At 42.7% G+C, this 21618-nt stretch overlaps 1 protein-coding gene across 2 annotated transcripts; it reads right to left on the bottom strand.

Moving 5' to 3' along the window:
• Positions 1 to 1161: 1161 nt before the first annotated feature.
• On the bottom strand, positions 1162 to 20674 carry GINM1 (glycosylated integral membrane protein 1). Of its 2 annotated transcripts, none has more exons than XM_044768317.2 (8): positions 20366 to 20674; positions 15785 to 15844; positions 15526 to 15622; positions 8863 to 9014; positions 8160 to 8316; positions 7466 to 7599; positions 5906 to 6069; positions 1162 to 1870 (listed from the first exon to the last, which is right to left on the bottom strand). In XM_044768317.2, exons 1-8 carry the CDS (start codon positions 20483 to 20485, stop codon positions 1759 to 1761), a joined length of 996 nt encoding a protein of 331 aa, XP_044624252.2. In that variant the 5' UTR covers positions 20486 to 20674; the 3' UTR covers positions 1162 to 1758. The 2 variants fall into 2 exon arrangements, with proteins under 2 accessions (XP_044624252.2, XP_044624264.2); XM_044768329.2 differs by having other exon boundaries at positions 7466 to 7596; positions 20366 to 20581.
• Between the last annotated feature and the right edge of the window lie 944 nt (positions 20675 to 21618).

Raw genomic sequence — 21618 nt, 5'->3', positions numbered from 1 at the left:
AGGAAAAATTATGTATCTGTATACAACCTTGCCTGACTTTATTCTGCCCACATAAGAGGCTGCACTGTAGGCAAGTAGGTAATTCTGTACCTGTGCTGCTCACTGCACCCTAAGGAAACTCACTGAGCCCGTCACTCAGGGATACTAAGCATAATTAAAATAAGTTAATGGTGTAAGTAAAAGTTAATAAATGAAGTAAGTTAATCATATAAAATTTTAGGTAAGATTTCCATTTATGATTACTTATAAAAAAATAACTAACTGTATCATCGCAACCATAGAAAACAGCCTCACGGAGACTGAGTGCCGTGTGCGGTCCCAGGTCTCACAGGTGAGGAGAGAAGGCAGGATGGGGTCTGCTGACCGCACAGCCTCCTCTCCAACTGGCTGTTCTGCTCGCTGTGCTTGTGCTCAGTCATTGTGTGGAGTTAGAACTGGTTAGAACTCAGTAGAAACAGCTAGGCAAAATGAAACATCACCCCCTCACTCTACCTGTCCTCCTTCCCCCAAACTAACACACCTGTTTAGCCTAAATCTAAGGTGGTTTTAAAAACCAGTCAATACTTTCTTGGACAATGTGTTTAAAGATTGGCACCTTGGCTACCAACTCTTGCCAATCTTTTTTTTTTCCTGCTTTTTCTCCCCAAATCCCCCTCGTACATAGTTGTATATTTTAGTTGTGGGTCCTTCTAGTTGTGGCATGTGAGACGCCACCTCAGCATGGCCTGATGAGCAGTGCCATGTCCGCGCCAGGATCTGAACCAGCAAAACCCTGGGCCGCCAAAGCGGAGTGCGCGAACTTAACCACTTGGCCACAGGGCTGGCCCCGGACAATGTGTTTAAAATGATGGGATGCAATCATTTTTTTTTAATCAAACAATAGAAAATATCTATCACATAGAGTAAAGATAAGTATTATATGTACTACATCACATTGTAAAATGTATGTCAGTATGGGTAATGGTTAAAAAAAGTAAGACCAAATGCTGTTTTAGGATAACTAGCACCATACTTAGAACCACGGAGCGAAGGCACGTTCTGATTCCGTGTTACTGATGGACTCAGCAAGTGCTGGAGCCCTGGTTTCAGCCAGCGCATGTGATGGGAGCTGTTATACATAAGTAATTCTCACCTGGGCCAAGTATATCAAAAAGACTGTACTTTTTTTCTCAAAAAAAGTTTATTTTAGAGTGAGAACATGTCACTACTATTTTTAAATCCCGGTGTATTCAAGGTAAGTAGTCTTGGTACAGGATACAGTCAAATCATTATACACTTCAGTGATTTTATACTGAGTCACGTACTTAATATAAAGGCACATTTTACTGAATAAAAAAATAAGTGTTAAGTTCTCGAGCATTTAAATTAGAATTTCATAAAGTGCTTTTCATAAAGTCTTATATATTATAGTAATTAAGTGGATATAATTCCCTTAACAAAGGCACCTTGAAAAGTATTGGCACATGGCATTTTTGTCTTGCCTTTTTTTTTCTTTTTGGTAATTTCAAAGTTTCTTCACTTGTCTTCTCTTCCACTTCATTTAAATTTTCCTTAACAATTCATCATCTGAATAGCCAGCCCTGGTATAGAATAAGGTGAACTTTAACTTGTCACTTTAAAGGTCAAGTTTTAGGCAGTTTTAGTTTAGCAATTTCTCTAGTGTATAAACTGATTCTTAATGATTTAAAGAAAATTATATTCAAGTGGCAAATTTAGAGCCAAAAGACTAATTCAAAGTCAATGATTTGAGACGGTGTTTTAAACACATGTTTTATCTCCACGGTTTTCCACTGTTTTCTCAGGACCATCTGGATGTAAGTTGATAGCTGTCACAGGTATAACATTCACTTTATCCAACTGAAGAATTCCTCTGAAATAGAAAAATTCCAATGAAACATTTGCGCTGTCTGTAGTTTGGGAGGAAGACAGGGATACTTCATGGTTGTAGGTAAATACATCCCTGGGGTTAGGTGCTTCTGCTTCATTTTATTTAGTTTATAGTGGTTGTACGAACTCTGAGTCCAAAGTTCAGTTTAACCACAGAACTGCGGGAGTCGAAGGGATGGGGAGTCAGTCCTTCCTTGGTGCTGCAGGGAAGGGAAGGACGGGGGAAGCAGAGATCTCCAACGCAGACGCTCCGAGCCCTAGATCTGCACAAGGTGGGCAAAAAGACTAGGCCAAGCAGCCTTCTCAGCAGTCCTCACCACAGAAAGCAGCCCTAGACCTCAGGCACCATTCTCTCACTAAGCACCCGGCCAGGGAGAGGCCTTCGGATCGGATCCAAGAGCCTGCGCTGCGAGTTCAGCGTCGTCCCAAACCAACCGTCGACAGAAGTCAGTGGTTTCTAGGACTGAACAAGCAGATTCCAAAGTTCACAAGGGAGAAGCTGCAAGACCAGCTGTAACATTTTCTTCAAGAGAACAATGGGAAGGAGCGGCAGGTGCCCTAAGCGGCTATCAAAGGTTTTAGTAAAATGTAGTAATTCAAACCGTGCTGCTGGCACAGGAATAGACAAGTCAGTGGAAGAAGACAGTCCAGAAACAAGACTAAGGTACATGGGAATTTAGCTCAGAAAAGGGTAAGGTTCTAATCACTGGGCAAATTACTAATCGAACAAGGGCCTCTCTGGAAAACAAGATCAGAACTCGAGCTTAAACTCAACCAAAACTGATGGTAAAAAATAAGTTTTAAGAAGACTCTTATGTAATTTAAGATGGGAAAGGCCTACTTAAGACAAATTAAGAACCCTAAAAGCCAGAAAGGAAAAGTATGAATTGTTCTGGCCCCAAATTTAAAACTTCTGTATGATATGGAAAGCCATAAACAAGAGCAAAAGACAAATCGTAGTCTGGGATAAAAAATACATATATCTGCAATACATGCCATGTGTGTGTAACAGACAAGGGAGCTCCCACACACTGATGGTTACAAAAGGCAAGACAACTGAAGCATGGGCCAGGCTGTGACTGGGCACGTCACAGGAGAAATATATACAGCCAATTCTCACAGAGACGCTAGACTGAGCTAGACCCAGACTAGCAAAGATGCTAGGAAGAAGAAAATGCAAATTAAAGTAAGATTCTATTTCTGTCCACAGTAGCAAAAACAAAAAGACTGCTATCAAGTGTTGAGGAGATGCTGAATATATGTACCCTTTGACCCAGTAATTTCACTTTTAGGACTCTGTTCTCCATAAATACACACGTGCCCAGAGATGCATGTACATTTAAGAATGCAGACTAGAGCATAATTGGAAATTAGCTGTCTAATGGAGGAATGGTTACATTAAGGCATCTGCATACTGTGGAGCACTATGCAGCCATAAAGAGAATAAGTCAGCCTGTATATGTATTGACAGGAAAAGATCTTAGGCCCACGGTCCCTAAACTGCACTGAGACCCCGGGGGCACAGCAGACTCAGAGGCACTAGAGACTACTGAAGTTGTCCAGACTTCATGTGTAATACTAGGCTGAGGGCACTTCACGGCTTCAACGTGAGATGGCACTACACGTTCCTTTCAGTGAAGTCCTGTCTTTGCAAAGCGGGATTTTGGGCAGGTACTGTGATAAAAAGCAAATGCTGTGCAAAAACTAGAGTTGACTAGGAAATGAGGGTGGAGGTGTCATTCTGATTCCAAGATAAGAGTATTGTGTGGTGCCCTACACATGCACACATCCCATTAGTGAGTTAAGAATTCAATAAAAATATTTTTCTTTCAGTGTTTTCTTCTGGCTTAGATAAGGGCACCAGGAAAGTTACTGGCACACTGAGAGTGCTGTGAACCGCGACAGCGTGGGGGCCTCCGTCAGAAGTGAGCAAAGCAGCCTGTGGGACAGGTGAGAGTCGAGGGCGAGCACTATAGTTACCAGTATACATTTCTATCAATACACAGCATTTGGATGAAGATGCCACCCAACAGTTAACACTGAGGACCTCCAGGAACATGAACTGAACGGGGAAGTGACAGCTGCTTTAACTGCTCTCTGCGCGTCTGCACTGATGGAATCTCTGACTACCAGAGAGCATCTTCAGTACAGCTGCCATTGATAAAGTACATTGCAAATCTGGTTTTTAATTTGGTTTTTACATTGCATCTTTTCCCACAGAGGAACCCATAACAAATAAAAACATTTGGTAAAAGAAAAATAAAAAAGTTTATAACACTGCTTTCTACACAGGTTTTCATAATAAAGTTTTTAAAAAGTTCTGAGCTTCCTGGCAGCCAAAGAAAAAAGAAGAAACTAGTAAGTTACAGAATTTTCATTATCAGAAAGAAATGGGAAATGCAAATTCTTCAGAAGAAACTCTAACTAAAAAGGGCAGGAGCACTAATATTTCTCAGGTTCTTTGCTTGCACTATGACTCTGACCTTTAACAATCCTTTAAGGGAGGCACTAGTTCAATGTTACACATGAAGACATGGTAATTTTGAAGACGTCATGACAAGGAAGTAGAAAAGTGAATGTTAAAATTGGGTCTTTTTTCCTACAATCATATGGTCTTTCCAACATGGTGCAATGTAATTTAACTAAGCGAAAAATTGTGGTCCTCTCTCTTCTATTGAGATTTACTTTTTTTTTTGAGGAAGATTAGCCCTGAGCTAACATCTGCTGCCAATCTTCCTCTTTTTTTGCTGAGGGAGCTTGGCCCTGAACTAACATCCGTGCCCATCTTCCTCCACTTCATATGTAACATGGCTGCCACAGCATGCCTTGATGAGCAGTGCGTAGGTCTGCACCTGAGATCTGAATCAGCAGACCCCGGGCCGCCGAAGTGGAACATGCGAACTTAACTGCTGTGCCACTGGGCCAGCTGAGATTTACTTCTATTAAGACAACCAAAAAGACTAATCATTTAACTTTTGAAAATGCTAACAATAAATTCATTGTAAAATGTGTAAAATAATTTCATATGGTTAAAAAAATCAAGCTGGGGCTGGCCCGGCAACGTAGTGGTTAAGTTCACACACTCTGCTTTGGTGACCCAGAGTTCACAGGTTCAGATCCCAGGCATGGACCTGGCACTGCTTCTCAAGCCACACTATGGCAGCATCCCACAAAAAATAGAGGAAGACTGGCAAAGATGTTAGCTCAGAGTCAGTCTTCCTCAAGCGAAATGAAGAAGATTGGCAACAAATGTTAGCTCAGGGCCAATCTTCCTCACCAAAAAAATCAAGCTGTACAGAAGGGGAAAAGTGAAACTCTCTTCACCCCTGTTCTCATTCCCACTTATTAGAGAGAACTTATTTTCTTTGTCATTCCAGAAATTCTCCATCTATATACACATAATACTTTTGTTTTACCCAAATGGGATCATACTGTTATGCAGTTTTTCCCATCTAACAGATTTTGGACTTCTCTCCATCTCAGCATGCATGCTGCTTTCTTTTACTGCACAGAATCCCAGTGCATCTGGGACCATTGGTGAGTTAAGCCCCCGACAAACAGTCAGAGTTTCCTCTTGTGCTGTTTTCTCTCACAAGCAGCACGCAGTGAGCATCCCGCTCCTCTGAGAGTAACTGCACTTTCAACTGATACTGTGGGGTCGACAACACACAGTGAAGCCCTCTTGTTTCGTCTCTCTCTTACTATACACACTGCATTTCCCATTAAATTTGTTTCCTTTCTCTCTCTAATAGACGTTAAGTTCTTGGACTGCAGAGTTTGTCTTAATTCATATTTGAATCCCCAAGACAAGCATCTTTATTGTAACAGATAGCCAATAAATGTCTTTTAATTCTCCTAAAGTTGGAAGATGGGCTAGAAACAAAAGGGAGATGTTATCCTCCCTTCCACTTTTCTTCTCCTTCTTAATTTTTGTATTTTCTGCTCTAACATATAGTAAACAATTCAATTTTTAATCACTAAAAGTACTCATACTGTTCCAAACCTAAGAAATACTTACTTGTATTCACAAACTGGGAAAAGCACCTTTAAGATGGTTATCACCACAGCTGCTCCTATAATTCCGACCACCATGACATTCAAAAACATGAAGAACACTGGGCAAACGCTGCTCCAGAACCTGCACAGGTCCTTCCTGAACCTCTCCATCCACTGACACATCACCTAAAACAGGAGTTTTGATTAGACATGCAAGTTTGATTTGAGCTCTACGAAATTTTAAAAATCATGTTCTAGCTCTGGGGTGATAATAATAACATATTTTGATTGTGGGGGTGGTTACATGGGTGTCTACACTTGTCAAAACTTACCTAACTCTATATTTTAAATAGGTACATTTTACTTTAAAACGTACCTTAGAAAGTTATTTACAATTTTAAAAATTAAGTTCTAACAACACAAGCACAGAAATATTACTGTCCTTTACAATTATACGGTTTTCTAACTATAAATCAAGTGCAAATAATTGCTAAGTGACAAGAAGTTAGGCTAGTACACTTTACCCCAAATGGACCAGGAGTCAACTGTGTTTCCAATAGTGGGAGGACAAGAGAAGGAGAGAAAGACACTCCTATTAATAGCTTTTAGAACAGATGGGGAGTTCACTGTGTACAAAACATATTTCTATCCTTCAAGAGTGAGAGAGGAAACTAAGAATGCATTGACGGCACGGGCTTTAAAGACAGCCTGTTCCCAGGCGGCCGAGCTCCGAGGGAGCGGAAGTGGACAGGATGAGGGGGCTAGGGTTCAGGTAGCAAAAAGTGACCTGGGTTTCCCCAGCAACCCCAAACAAGCAATCCCAATCTTCAGTGAGAAGTTCTTCAAAGAATCATCTCTGGGCTCCTCTGAGACTACCAGCAGACCCTGCTCATTTCAATGGAAATTACTGTGAGGAAGGGGCCTAGCTAATACTTATGGAGACATCACGATACTCTCTCTGAACCCCGAATATCTTCCCGGCCAGCTGTGTAAGCTCATTAGTAACACATGAGTACTTCAGAGGTGCCAATGCAACTGACATCAGCACCCATCTTATTTAATCCTTATACAACCACATGTGACGGGCACTACTTTGCAGATTAAGTGGGCATCCCGTTGTACAGATAAAGAAACTGAGGTTAGAGAGGCTAGGAACTCAGGATCCCAAAACTAGTAAGTGGCAGAAGCAGGAGTCAAACTTAAGCAGTCTGACTTAGCATACTGTCAACCAAGCGTGCTCGGTCACTGTACAAGATGGCGAGGGCACCATGCACGTGTGCGTGCGAGGCAGCAGTCACAGACTAAACAAATGGGGATTTAGGAAAAACATGGAACTAGAAATCCCAAACAAAATGAAATCCAGTGCCTTCAGCATCATTATCTGACTCTATCATTATGAAATGAAACTCGGAAAGGAAAATAGGAATACCTAAAAACACCACATTAAAACAGTGATGAGACCATCATTAACAATGTTTCGTACTTCTAATGCTCACGGTTTCCACCTCATTTTAAATGCTATTTTCTTCACTGTAACCATAAATGTTTGTAACATAAAGATAATCCCAAACAGCTGATTTACCTTATAGGGAAACGGAGGCTCTGCTCTGAGAGGAGTCTCAGGTAATTTGCCAGGTAGAGCCTCTCCTTCTACGGTGGTCTCCACGCTCCTGATGGGGTACTGGCTGGTGGTCTGCAACGAACTAACACTTTCTACTGAGGAGGAAGAGCCAAGTTACCAAGACGCAGGCGCACTCGGGCCTCTCCTACTAGTCCTAAGATTACTACACCACAAACACTTAGGATAGTAAGAACATACATTTTGCCATGGGAGGAAAAAAATAACATATTTGATTATTCAGATTTAAGTGTCAGAAAGGTGCCATAAACTAAGACAGTTATACCAGAGCTATGGCAATTATGATTCTATCACACAGAAAGTCAAATTTTTAAAAGTTCTGTTCTGGTGGAAAAAAATGACTACTGCTTCCTCTACATGAAGTTACACGAATGATATTCTTATCATGTATCTTGTGATGATTACCCAGAGTAAGAGTAGATAATTACAGCAAGATGTCACTTTGCAATGAGCACGGACCACATTCTTTTCAGACTCAAAAGAGACTCCTGACGTCCTTAAGTGGACATATCAAGTAATGCGTGTTATAAAGTATGTTTGAAAGAAGCTTACTTCCAAAAATGTTAACTATGATTAAAAAGCTACGAACAAAAGAAATAACATCCTTAATACTGTAAATAACGGTCTCTTAAAGTACCTTTTTTGGAGAGGTTGGGAAGGGTAAACAAAACGTCATTGTCTCGGGAAATGGAGTACAGCATGCTTTCTTCCAAAGGCAGGGTGTAGTTTGTATGTCTGAGTACTCCCTGGTTCTTAACTAAAATATCAATTTCAGTGACATCCTTTTGTTGAGCCTATAGGAAAAAATAATCAATTACTCTTTATTTTAAATAATGGCATAACCCCATGAGATTTTAAAACTGAATTTTCCTCCCTGATTTCTGTAACTAAAAGACTTGTCCTGTTCACACAGTTCCTCTTTATTCCCCCCATTTGAGGCATTAATTTGCATCTTTAATCGTATTTCTGTGCTTTAGCGCTCGCTACCGTCAGCTTGCTCAATTCCATTGCATTTACTGAGAGACTTAGCCAGAGCAGACAGCAGCAGAGCTGTGAACCAAAGTCACTCTCCTCACTTACTTGCTCTGTTTAATGATGTTCATAATATTTTAAAGTGATATCAACAGGTAGGAATATGATCAATTTTTTAAAATTAAGACTTCAAATGCTAAATAAGTAAATGCTAAAACAAGTAAAAAATCCCAAATGACTGGACACAGGCAACATTAGGTACCTTTCTTCCTTATCAAATCAGAAATAAGAAAACAATTGAACATATGCACAATACTGAGCACAAATCTTTACAATTTAATTCCCAATTAATAAGCATACTGTCTTACTTGTTTTCCATCAATCTCTACTACTTCTTCTTGAATGACAATTAGCTGCAAACTGGAACCAGATGTCATAGGCCACTCATGAACTAAAATCCTTACAGTGACAATTCCAAAATATTCTTTTTCCTCCAAATTTTCTAGATTTTCATTCTTCACTATAAAAAAAGTAATGACAGCTTTGAACAAAAAATGCCACCAAATCTGTTAAATTTGATTATTTTGATAATTTACACGGAACAAGACAGCTGTGTATCAATTTCTTTGCCTTTATCTCTGACCTCATTGATGTCTCAGATGTGTAAAAACAAAGACAACTTGACAAGTCCTCAAAACTCTTAGAGTCATTTGCAAAGGAAAAAATGCTTCATGGTCTTTAGACTTTGTACGAAACACCACAGTAGCATCCTCTTTTCTATTCTCTTACACAGTGTGTCAGTGAGGAAGAAACATGGCATAGGTATTTAGGAATTTACAAAACGGGCCAGAAGACACAGCCAATCCCATGTTTTAGCAAAGTAAGCGCCTTCATCCACCCATTCATTCATTCACAGAACCCAGTGATGGAGCAGGCCAAGCAGTAAGGACACTGAGTTTGTGCTCAGTCCTCCCCCTGATAAGTGCCTGTCACTGCTGGAGAAGAGGGCGGAGGGCCCTGGAACTACTCCCTAATGGATGAGGGCGTAGGATTAGCTACTGGCCGTGTTCCCTCTAGCCAAGAACCCCCGACCCCACCCCAAAGGAGACGGGGGCATAGCAGCTGCCGCTGGTTTATAGAGCCAGTGGCTACTCTAAGGCAAAAAGCGCTACAGAAAAAAATAAGTCAGCATAAACCAATGAAACTGCTGCAAAAGGTGCATTTCGTTTCTGTCCCTCAACTGTTTTCATCTGAGGATTATTTGCCAAAATGGAACCCAGATGGCTATTCTGCACGCAGGCCCAGCTGTGTGAATCTGGTCATTCCATTTATCTGGCTGCTCTCTGCTACTCACTCTCCCCCCATCCACTTTGAACAACCTCCTGCTTAGGTGGTTCTAGCTACCGCATCCCTACAGTGCTGAGGACATGCCTTTTTTTTTAAAGCACTAGCTTTCTTGCAGGGTAGCTCTTAGTTCATAAGCCCATCTCCCTGACCAGGCTGAGTTCCTTGAGAGCATGCATTAAGTTTATCGTTCTATAGCTCTGTTAACCACCGACTCCATCCAGAATTATAAATACAGACTTTAAACTACATACGCCACCATAAATGATCAATAATGTTCACACCCCTGGTTCAGTGGTTCTAAATCCCAACTATACATCAGAATCTCCTGGGAACAGTCTAGATGCCAGAGCCTCACCCCAATCTTAATAAATCAAAATCTTGGGGGGTACAGACTAACATTTGTAAATTTTTAAGCAGGCACAGACCTTTTTATTGAGAACCAAGAGACCTAAGCTTTCAGCTCAACCTGACTGTCTCCACAAACTGCTCCTCGCGGACTTCCCTGTTTTGTGAATGAATCCGCCCTTCTCCAAGCTGCCAGGACACGAGTTACCAGGTCACCTCCCACTTCTTCGCCCTCGTCCTGTGTCCAGTCAGGCGCTTCCTGTGGGCCCTTCCAGCTCCTAGGTGTCTCTTACCTTTGCCCTTTTCACTCCTACCCACCTCCCTACCCAATACCCAGTTCATGAACTACTTACAACTGAAATAGTTGACTAACAATCCTCCCCTTCTTTGTCTCTTCCCCTTTGAACCGTCCACACAACAGTACCAGGTTGATCTCACCACCACACAGTTTTCATCACGCAGCCTCCTCGCTCAAACACCTGCAGTGGCATCCCTAGGACTTTGCCGGCAGTTCTCTGAATGGTCCTTCTTTAGGCTCCTGACGGTGGCACTTGTTGCTCTTCTCTCTCTGCTCTGCCTAACCTCCCTCATATCCTCTAAGGCTCATAACTGTACAACTTTCCTCTCTCGTGGTCCCTCTCAGTGTATTCCCTGACTGTGTACTCATCGGTCTCCTTCACGAACAGTAGGCTCCTTGTCAGCATGTGTATGCCCAAAGGCTAATGCACGAGGGCACAAGAGAGTCGATGGATAAGAAAACGCAGTCATATAAATACATCAAAGTGGTGACTCTCCAGCCCCCAAATCTGGTACCCTTGCTGTAGAGTAAAATTAAATTAAAACAATGAAGGCCCTTCATATTCTGACTTTCCATACTGTGGAAGGCAGCTTTCAAAAATGGCTCTCAGTGACCCTTGCCCCTGGTATTCATGACCTCGTGTAATTCCCTCCCAGAGTGTGGGCTGGACCTCGTGGTTGTTTCTAACAAACAGAATACAGCAAAAGTGATGGAAAGGCATGTCCATGATTAGATCATGGAAGACTGTGACTTCTGGCTTGCCAGCACTCTCTCTCTTGCTGGCAGTCTTCTTTCGTCCCCTTGCTGATAAAGCCAACTGCCATGTTGTGAGATGCTCTATGTGGCAAGGAAATGAGGAAGGCCTCCAGCTGGCATCTTGTGAGGAAGAGAGGCCTCAGTGCGAGAGTTCAAGGAACTGGATCCTGTCAACCACCATGAGAGTGAGCTAGGAAGCAAATCTTTCCCAGATGAGTCTTGAGATGATTGTATCCTTGCAAGAGAGCCAGAGCCAGAGGACCCGGCCAAGCCAAGAGGAACTATGGGACAGTATTGTTAGAGGCTACTAAATTTGGGGTTAACTTGTGACACAGCAATAAATAACTAGTACACCTACCAAAGAAATTTTTTAAAAGAATTAAGGAAAGAAGACTTTTTGTTGTTGCATTTAATGTTCTGAAAATTCTTGTAACTGATAAGACGGGCATTTACTTGAGCTATCAAAGAAATGAACGCATGGCGACAACTGGGATGACCAGAAAGATGACTATAACAAACAGAGCAGCCAGGCTGCACTCCGCGTCCAACTCCTGCTGAATACAACACCAATGGGATTATTATGTAAACCAGGAACGGCGCTTCTCTCAATAGCTATGATGGATTAGCTTGTAGTACACCAACTCTCTCACTGAGAACCACCAGAAAAGACGTAAAAAAATAAACCCACAGACACTCAAAACCCGCACCTGTCTAGAGGCAGGAGACCTAAAAACACAGGCGGCACCCCACCAGGCACCTGCCACTTCCCCGGGTGAACAGTGGAGAAGCTGGAAGGCTGAAGAGAAAACAGTGGCTACGAGGCAGAGAAGCTAAACGGAGCTTCCGTCAGTCCCAGGCAGCTTGGGGGTAAAACGAAGTTTAAGGCACAAAGGTATCCAGGGTCCTAGACAAGACCCTAGAGAGAAGGGAAGCATAAAGTAAGCCAACCGTCTATGCAGCTCCCCCACTGAAACAACTGCTGAGTGGTAAGTGGGTTGGGCTGAGAAACTGAGCATATACCTAGGATACTAAGACATTAGGCCAAACTTTCGGCAGGCTCATGATGGTGGGCAGTTTGGGGCCCACAAAACAGGAGGGGCCCTGGTAAAGACTGTTTTCACTTGGGACCCATGAAGAGCCACATCCGAGGAGCATCAGAGAAGGAGAGACAGACCAGGCCTCCCAAGCCTGGGGCCCAGCCTTCAATCAGCTCAGTCCTCGACTTAATATCGAAGGTGCTCCACCCCTTAACATCATGACCACCAGGGACTAAAGGAAATCCTGTCTGGAGGAAGATCATATCATCCAGAGCCTTTAGAATTTTTCATACGCAATATCAAAAATAACAGTACAGAGTAGGAGAGGGATCAAGAGGAAAAAAAACAGATCCAGAGGGGCTCAAGACATTAGAGTGGGCAGATATGAACTTTAAAGCTACTGCAAGTAACAGGTTCAAAAAGATAGATGATAAAATGGAGAATTTCACCAGATAACTGTACGCTATTAGCAACAAAAAAGAATGAAATGGAAATCCTAGAAGGAAAGTCCAACGAGTGAAATTAGCTCAATTAGACTCAGCTGATGAATTTTTGTGCTGGAAGGACAGGAAGAAAAAAGGATAGAGAACAGAAAGGGATGTAAGATATATATGGAACCCTGTGAAAGGGTCAAATGTAAGCGTAAATGAAAGACAAGAAGGGAGTAAGAGACGAAGGAGAAGTAGCATTTGCTGAAAAGACACTGGCCAAAAATTTCCCCAAATGGACAAAAACATCAACTCACAGATTAAAGGACTCCAGACCTGAGCACATCATAGTAAAACTACTGAGAATCAAAGGCAAAGAAAAAAATCTTAAAAGTAAACAGAAAAAAACCCCAGAAAAATAATATATGATCCTCACTGAACAATGAGTATGGGACTGACACTAACTCTCAATGGAAACTACAGAAGCGAGAAGACGATGGAAATTAGTCTTTCAAGAGCTAACCTACGCTTCCACATGCAGTGAAAACACGCTCCTACAGGAAGGCAACGCAAAGATGTTTTCAGACAAACAAAAGCTCAGATAATTCATTGCTAACAAATCTGCACTAAAAAACCCATAAGGGGAATTCTTTAGGGAGAGGAAATATGACCCCAGAGGGGAACAAGATATTTGGGAAGGAATGAAGAGCAACTGAAAGGGTGACCACGAGGGTAAACGCAAATCAATATGGGACTAGAGAAAACAGTAAGGATAATTATGCTGCACAGGGTTTAAGGACATAAAGAGTTAAATGCAAGACAATAACAACACAAAAGCAGAAAGGGAACAAACGGAGTTGAAGTGTTCTAAGGTTCTTTCATTGTTTGGTAAATGATAAAAGTACTAGTTTATTGATCGCAAGGGTAACCATTGAAAGAATAGTAAAATCATATAAGAACCAACAGGATAGAGGAGAATGATGAGACAAAAAATAAATAACCCAGAAGAGGGCAAAAAGGAAAAGAAAAAGGAACACAGACGAGGTGGGACACAAACAGGAAACAAATAATTAAGACGGAAGACTCAAACCCAAATACATCAGTTACTACATTAATGCAAATAAACGGATAAACAGTGGTCTCGGGGTTAAGAGTCAGCACTCTCACCACCGCGGCCTGGGTTCGGTTCCTGGTCAGGGGCCCACACCACCCATCGGTCATTGTCTTACTGTGGCAGCTGTGATGCTGAAAGCCATGCCACCGGTCACCTGTGGTGGACAGGTTTTAGTGGAGCTTCCAGACTAAGACAGACCAGGATGATGGATCTGGCCACCCACTTTCAAAACAACTGGCCCTGAAAACCCTACGAACAGCAGTGGAGCATTATCTGATACAGCGCCAGAAAGTGAGAGAGTGGCGCAAAAAGACTGGACAGGGTTCTGCTCTGCTGTCCACAGGGTCACTAGGAATCAGAATCTATGTGAAGGCACTAACAAAAAAAATAAATTAATTAAAATTCTAATTAAAAGACAGATTGACAGGCTAAATCAAAAAAAAAAAAACACACAAGTATATGCTGCCTATAAGAGATTCACCTTCATTGTAAGGATCCAGAAAGACTGAAAGAAAATGGAAAGATACCATGTCAACAATCCACTGCCCTCCCCTCTCCCTGTCCAAAAAGCAGTTATTGCGAAAATAACATAGATGAAGCGGATTTTAAGGCAGGAACTTCACTAGTGATAAAGAAGGACATGTTATAACAATAAGAGTTGATCCACCAGGAAGACATGACAGTTCTAAATCCATAGGGATTTACCAATGTCGTGTCCAAATATATAAAGCAAACAGTGATGAAACAGAGCGAATACACAGATCCCCATAGCGAAGATCTTAGCATGCCATTCACAGTAACTGACAGAGCAGGCGAGCAAGCGGGAATTCCATGAAAGATTGAACAACACGATTAATAAACGTGACCTACATAGCTACAACATCACATCCAACTTTTCAAGCACACAGAGAAAGCAACATCTACGGAAACTGCCCATGTGCTAAGCCATACAGCAAGTCTCTAATTTAAAGGGTTAAAATTATTTCTCTGATGACAGAGGTGGAATCAGTAAAAAAAAAAACAAACACTAAAATGTTTGGAATTAAGCAACTAAATGGGGACTAAATGACCCAAAGGACAAGGAAGTATCACCACAAATAATTAGAAAACACTAATGAACTGAATGATAATGAAAATACATAACAAATCAAGCACAGGCTACAAGTGCTTAAGAGAAAAACTGACTGCCTTAAAGGCATATTAAAATAGAATACTATATATATTTCTCATATTCTTTATTTCATTCTAATAATATGGTACATTGCAATGTAACAGATTTGCTTGTCTTTAGACAACTCAAGATTTTGAAAGGTTAAAAAAGAAAAATGTGATACAGCCATAAGGGTAGAAGAACCGAAAACTAGAGAATCAGACAGACAACTCGTTTTTCTCTTTACTTTGTGTAGCTGCAATAAGCACCCCTGAGGCTGTGCCTCTTGCTCGTAAATCTCCATTTACTGCACTATGATCCCAACCTACGAGAAATGCAGTGCCAATCAACGCCAATCTCACAGAGAAGCAAATGTGACTATGCCAGGAATAATCAATGTGAAGTAGGAACAGAATTTTAATATATTAGCGTTATGACATACTCCAGTAATGATGTATATTAATTTAAAATGAAAATATATAACATCAAAGAATTGTGTTTCACTAATTTAGTATTAAAAACAGAACAGTTACGGAAATGATTTAGTCATACTCACCTATAAAAGTCTGACAGCTGATTCGGGTGACCCCACTATTTACAGGGAGGTCATTTACATAGACCTGTCCACTCTCATAGGTTATGTTAAGAATCACCTTAAAATAAAGCAGCATATACATTAATTCCAATGGTTTATAAACGATGACAAACTCTTCATGTCAAAAATACATTATCTAACTAAGTTAGATGTGTAGGTAAAAATACAACAGGCTGCATATTAAACCTATATGTTAAAACCTAACCAAAAGGAGACAAACCTGTTCTCGAGATGCCTCCCCACCGTCTTTCAGGGTAGTTACATTAATTCTGATGCTGTCCTGCAAAACAAACATTATATAAATTGGCTAGGTACACATTTCACAAACTGAGAATAACGCAGTTTTCCTTTTCCTCCATTTATAGTATAATCGTTTATGACATTAAAAGAATATTTTTAAAAACTATCATTTCCATTATCACAGCCTTTCTTATGCTCTTACTCACAATTCCAATTTTTCATAATCTCTATACTTTTTCCATTTAACTAAGAAATATATCACATATATGAGTATCTAATATGCAAATTAGAGTTTAAAAGAAAAGATTAATATTCATGTACCTACTACCTAGATTAAAAACTAGATCATCCACACCTTAGAAGTCCCCTACCACCCCTCAGGAAGGTCCTGATGTTGTCGTCCATATTAATCATTTCTTGTGTTTCTTTATAGTTTTACTATCTGTGCATCTCTCTGTATAGGTTTAGTTTTATCTGTTTCTGAGCTTTATGTAAGTGGAATAATATTGTATGTATTCCGCTGGACCTTCTTTTGTTTAAAATTGTTGATGCAGGGGCCAGCCCCATGGCCAAGTGGTTAAGTTCATGTGCTCTGCTTTGGTGGCCCAGGGTTTCGTCAGTTCAAATCGTGGGCACCGACATGGCACCGCTCATCAGGTCATGCTGAGGCGGCGTCCCACATGCCACAACTAGAAGGACCCACAACTAAAATATACAACTATGTACCAGGCGGATTTGGGGAGAAAAAGAAAAAATAAAATCTTTAAAATTGTTGATGCATGCAGTTGTAGACATTTATTTACAGCGCTGTGTAATAGTCCATCAAATGGTTACCAATTTACTTACTTCTTCCACTATCAACGGACATTTGAGCTCTTTTCAACTTGTTTGTTTTCATAAACGAAGTTGCTCTAACCATTCTTAAATGTGTCCCCTCGTGCCCATGGACAAATACGTGCAGTGTACAGTTTTACTGCTTCTCAAGGTACACCAAAAGCAGCCTACTCAAATATTTAGATTTATTACTGACAGGCTTTACATAGAAAAGAAAGCACTATTTTAAGTATTCGGTGTCGCGGGAACTACAATTTGTCATTTGTAAATCAAGTTCTTTCCTAAGGTTATTCATAGACAAACACTGTCATCCTAGAATGAAAACATATACTCCTCTCATGTTATATGTGTGACATATTGCATGTCAGCAATACCTTAGTTAAAAAAAATTCTCAGATACTCTTTTCTTGGCTATTCTTAACTTTGAAAACAGGAAAATTAGGGGCCAGCCCGGTTAAGTTTGCACGTTCCGCTTCTCGGTGGCCTGGGGTTCACCAGTTCAGATCCCAGGTGTGGACATGGCACTGCTTGGCAAAAGCCATGCTGTGGTAGGCGTCCCATGTATAAAGCGGAGGAAAATGGGCACAGATGTTAGCTCAGGGCCAGTCTTCCTCAGCAAAAAGAGGAAGATTGGCAGTAGTTAGCTCAGGGCTAATCTTCCTCAAAAAAAAAAAGAAAATAGAAAAATTATTCATAAACATCAAAATAATAAACAAGTGTATTTCTTGGCACTGTGAGTAACCACAACATTTTATATATTTCTAACAAATGAGAGAATAAGACTGGAGTGATTGTATGAGGTTGGCTTGATTCCAGGGACAACTCGCAGAACAGGATTCTAACAAGGAAGGCCCAGACCATTCACTCAAGCTGACTTGAGTACACTTCCCAATTCCCATAGGAGACGAGAAAGCTTTCGGACTGGCGATTCCTCAGGACCAGCCCCGCTTTCTCCAGGCCTGCCTAATCTAGAATTAAGTGTGGGTGAGAACCAATATTCTCATCTCTAGGACCAATCAACATTCAATAAGCCATCAGGTTGGTAGCTGTATTGTTTTATGCCCAAATTCCAGCCAAGAATTCCTCTTTTCAAACTAGAGGGGCTGTTAACCGTAGGCTATTGTTCCTCAAACAGTCCAGAGATAACCCTCCACTGATGATGTTCTAAGAAACCTTTGTATAGCTTCCGCCTTTCAGCAGTGAACATACACTATACTGTTAGTAAGTTACTGCACTTACGTCTATCACTTGCCCAGTAGAATATGGCGTTTGTAAAAGACAATTAACAGACAGCAGCATACTGTTATTTTCCAGAGAATCAAATTCAATTAAATTCTTTTTGGTCCTTTTGAACGATTTCATTTCAGAGGAGACTCTGTCATTCCTTACTGCCTCCTGACCCAGTGGTCAGAGCCAGGTCACATTTCTTGCTCTTCCTGAGGGCCTCTGACTCAACTGGAAGTTCAGGCTTGTGAGCCAGGACGCTGGATACTGGGAGTGTGGGTGGCAGAAGCGACTCCTGGCCCATGTTTAATTCTTCCCCCAAATTCCTTCACTCACAAGATGCCTATTTGTGATACAATGCCTTCCTAAGGACAAAGGTAAGAGACACCTGGTTTAAAATAAATCAGTCAGTCTGAGGGAAGTATACAAAGTAAATATTTACACATATAAGAAAATGTGGCCTCTGGATGCCTCTCTTTGGTGACTAAGTTATTTCAATATTAGAAGAATGTACCATAAAAATGTTTATTTTTCAATCTCTGTAACCTCAACTCAGACAACAGCATATGTAAACAAAACAGAAAAATGCTTATAATCCAATAAATTTGAGGCACTGAGAGGATACAAGGAGGATTTTCCTGACTTCAATCAGTTTTCTTAGATTTAGATCATGCTGGATACAAACATGAACAGATGAAGAGACATGTGGCAAAGCACAATAAAATGTAAATGGTAGTCTAAGTTTGCATTACTCAACACGGCATCCACTAACCACATGCGGCTATTTACATTTAAATTAATTAAAAAGTTTTTCAAACTTAGTTCCTCAGTCGCACTGGCCACAGTTCAAGCGCTCAATAACAGAGTCTAGCGGCTTCCATAACGGAGAGAACAGACACACCACCACTGCGTGAAAGCCTGCTGGACAGCAGTCACCCAATATGGGTGATCACTGTAAAATTCTTTCAAATGTACTGTATGTTTGAAAATTTTTACAATAAAACGTTGAAAAAAATTTACATCAAGAGGCTTCAGCTTCCCATATACACATTTCCAAGGAATGAGACTCTCCTTCTAGCTGCCTGGCATTCATATAATCTATGAAATTCTGAATTTACAGCTGGACTTTCCAAAAGTGGAAAGAAGGCCTAGGAAGGGAGAACTGAAATGATGAACTAGCTAAGAGCCCACAGGATGGTGTATTTTCAGCTTGCAGTCAAAATGCATTTTTCTCAGATTATAGGAATAGGCTCAAACGTCTTGTGGATTCACAAGTGACTATGATGAATCTTTGGAAGAGGGAAAACAATGTCTTTCCAGAACTTTGGAAACTATTTCACTTTTATTTAGTCTCTTGGTGCTTGCCCATCACATTCACATTTTCGACCAGTGGCAACTGTGGTCCACATACAATTTCAGACACAAGCGGTTGTTAGGGCTTGCATTGTTGTGGTTTCTTGGAATGCCCTAGCAGAAGTGAAACTGAAATACGCTCGTTATTTTTGTACCCAGGGAGAATAATATCCTAACTCTAAAACACCAAAAGTTAAAAGGTGACATTTATGGTGTCAGTCACCCCTGAATTTAGAGTATTCAAGTCTTGCCTAGTAAGAAAAGGAGGACCCAAGTCGTTTCTTTTCATTCTGGGAAAACTCGCATTTTAAAGTCTTCCAACTTTTCCCTACCATACATTCAGCTGATGAAAAGCAAATACTGGTTTGGGTCAGTACGACTCCACGGCAAAAACGATACGAACCGGCCTCCCTTTCGCACAAGCATGCAATGGGGTCTCTAACTGCAGCCGGCCTCAGAATCACCTGGAGGGCTTGCTGAAGCAGACGGGGGGGGGGGGGGGGGGCCCATCCCCCAGCGTCTGATGAGCGCGTTTCTACCAGGTTCCCAGGGGATGCGGGTGCGGATGTCCCACCGCGCTCGAAGATCCGCCAAGGGGACGAGGTCAGGCGAAGAGCGGGGTCTTCAGCCTCTTCCTCCTGCGGCCCCATCGACCCGCCTGCGTGCCCCCGAGCCCCGCGCGCCCGGGGAGGCGATCCTTCCCGCCGCCGGCCGGGCAGACAGGTGGCCCGGGCTCGCTCTCGCGCGCTCTCTGAGCAACGTCCACCTTTCCCGAGCACATACACACCGCCTGGCCTGCTGTCCGGCTGTGCCCCGGGACGGCGCCATGACAAAGGCTGCGATCACTCTCGATCGCGTACTTTCGACGGCAAACGCCGCCGGGATGGTAACAGCCGGGACCACCGGCCGGGGCTTAACCACACACTAGACAGCCCGTCTCAAAGGCTCTCCCGCCTCCCGGGCCCTCCCGCCTCATCTCCGTGACTGCTTCCCCCCACTGCCCCTCCGGAGACTCGGACCCCAGCCCATGGCCTGCGGGCCAGCGCAGGGAGGCAGGGAGACGGGGACGCCGCAGCCCCACGGCTCCGGCCCGGGCCTCCGCGGAGGGTCGGGGCGCAGAAGCGGAAGACCTGCGCCTGCCCTGCCCTACCTTCGGGGCTCCGGGCGCCGGCGGCGGCTCAGGGGGGCCCGTCGTCAGCCACACAGCGGCCGGCAGCGCCGCGAGCAAAAGCAGCCGGAGGGCGAACGGCGCCCGGGGAGCCCCCTCCATCTTGGACAGGCCGGCGGCGCGGGCGGCGGGCGCTGCGGACTGCAGGGCGGGGAGGACCTGGGGGCGCGGCCGAGCGGTCGGGGGCGGGGTCAGGGCGGGGCCGAGCGGGTTGGGGGGCGGGGCCTAGGGGGCGGAGCGAGGGCCGGCGGACCAGGGAACCAGCGGAGGGTTTGAGGCTCCAAGCAGAGCGGACTGCGCATGCGCGCCTCCGCGTAACGCTGAGGGGCGGGGTCAAGCCGGGGACGCTCCGATTTCGTCATTAGCCCGGCGCTCTGGATTCGGTGGGGGAGTTCCCCCACCTGAGGGAGGGTGAACATTTTCGTTGCTATTGTTTTTAAATTAGTATGTACTGTATATGCACATAGCTGTCTCTCTGTGCGTATACCTTTACATATAAGTATAAAATGAAAATAGTGGTAATATATCAGAACTCTATTATACGTTAGAAATAAGATATATCACGTTTAGAGGGGAAGTTTTGTTAAATCGGTGGTTCTCACCCTTGGCTGCAACATGGGAATTGCCTGGGCAGTTTTAAAAGTTACTGATTCTGGGGTCTTCCAGGGCATCTGAGTTTCGGATTTAATTAGTCTGGGCTGTGGCTGGGGCCCTGGTAGTTTTTAAAGTTCCCCAAGTGATTTATTTATGCCAAGGTTGAGGATCGACCACGCATCAAACTTTCAACCTTCGGCGGCTCACTGGAGGCGGCGTGGGAACCTCGTCAAATGCAAGGCAGTCCGCGGGGAGCTCGGGGCCTTTCGAGTCAGTTTCTTAATCTACAAAATCAAGTTGATAGACTTTCTTCCCCTTTCCGACTTAAAAAAATAGTATGAAACCCTCTAAAGCAGAGAGTGCCAAGAAATTCAGGCATTTCAGGTTAACAGAATTGCATATTGATTGAGAGGATCTTTGAGACGTTGCCATTCAGTTAGGATAAGAAACAGTCTTTCTTTAAAACAAAACTTGTGACGTTAAAAAGGACACAAATCTCATTTTCTCTCTTGGCCTCTCTTTTTTATCAACCTCTCTCCCTATGCGTGCTTTTTTAGCTGGAGTAAACTACAAAATCTTTGGCCAAAATCTTTGTAGGTAGACTACAAAATTATTGAACTAACTCCTTGCCTGGTGTGAGA

Source organism: Equus asinus, chromosome 1 (genome assembly GCF_041296235.1).
Source record: "Equus asinus isolate D_3611 breed Donkey chromosome 1, EquAss-T2T_v2, whole genome shotgun sequence".
Classification (NCBI taxonomy): Eukaryota; Metazoa; Chordata; class Mammalia; order Perissodactyla; family Equidae; genus Equus; species Equus asinus.
Note: the sequence above shows the minus strand (reverse complement) of the source record. Positions and strands in the feature narration are given on the sequence as shown.

What these genes read in the sequence shown, in the direction of transcription:
- GINM1 (XM_044768317.2), bottom strand. Translation starts at nt 20,485, where the DNA reads ATGGAGGGGGCTCCCCGGGCGCCGTTCGCCCTCCGGCTGCTTTTGCTC. An exon ending in CGGCGCCCGGAGCCCCGAAG is followed by an intron (nt 15,845 to 20,365) that starts GTAGGGCAGGGC and finishes TTTGTTTTGCAG; the next exon opens with GACAGCATCAGAATTAATGT. An exon ending in GGGAGGCATCTCGAGAACAG is followed by an intron (nt 15,623 to 15,784) that starts GTTTGTCTCCTT and finishes CTTTATTTTAAG; the next exon opens with GTGATTCTTAACATAACCTA.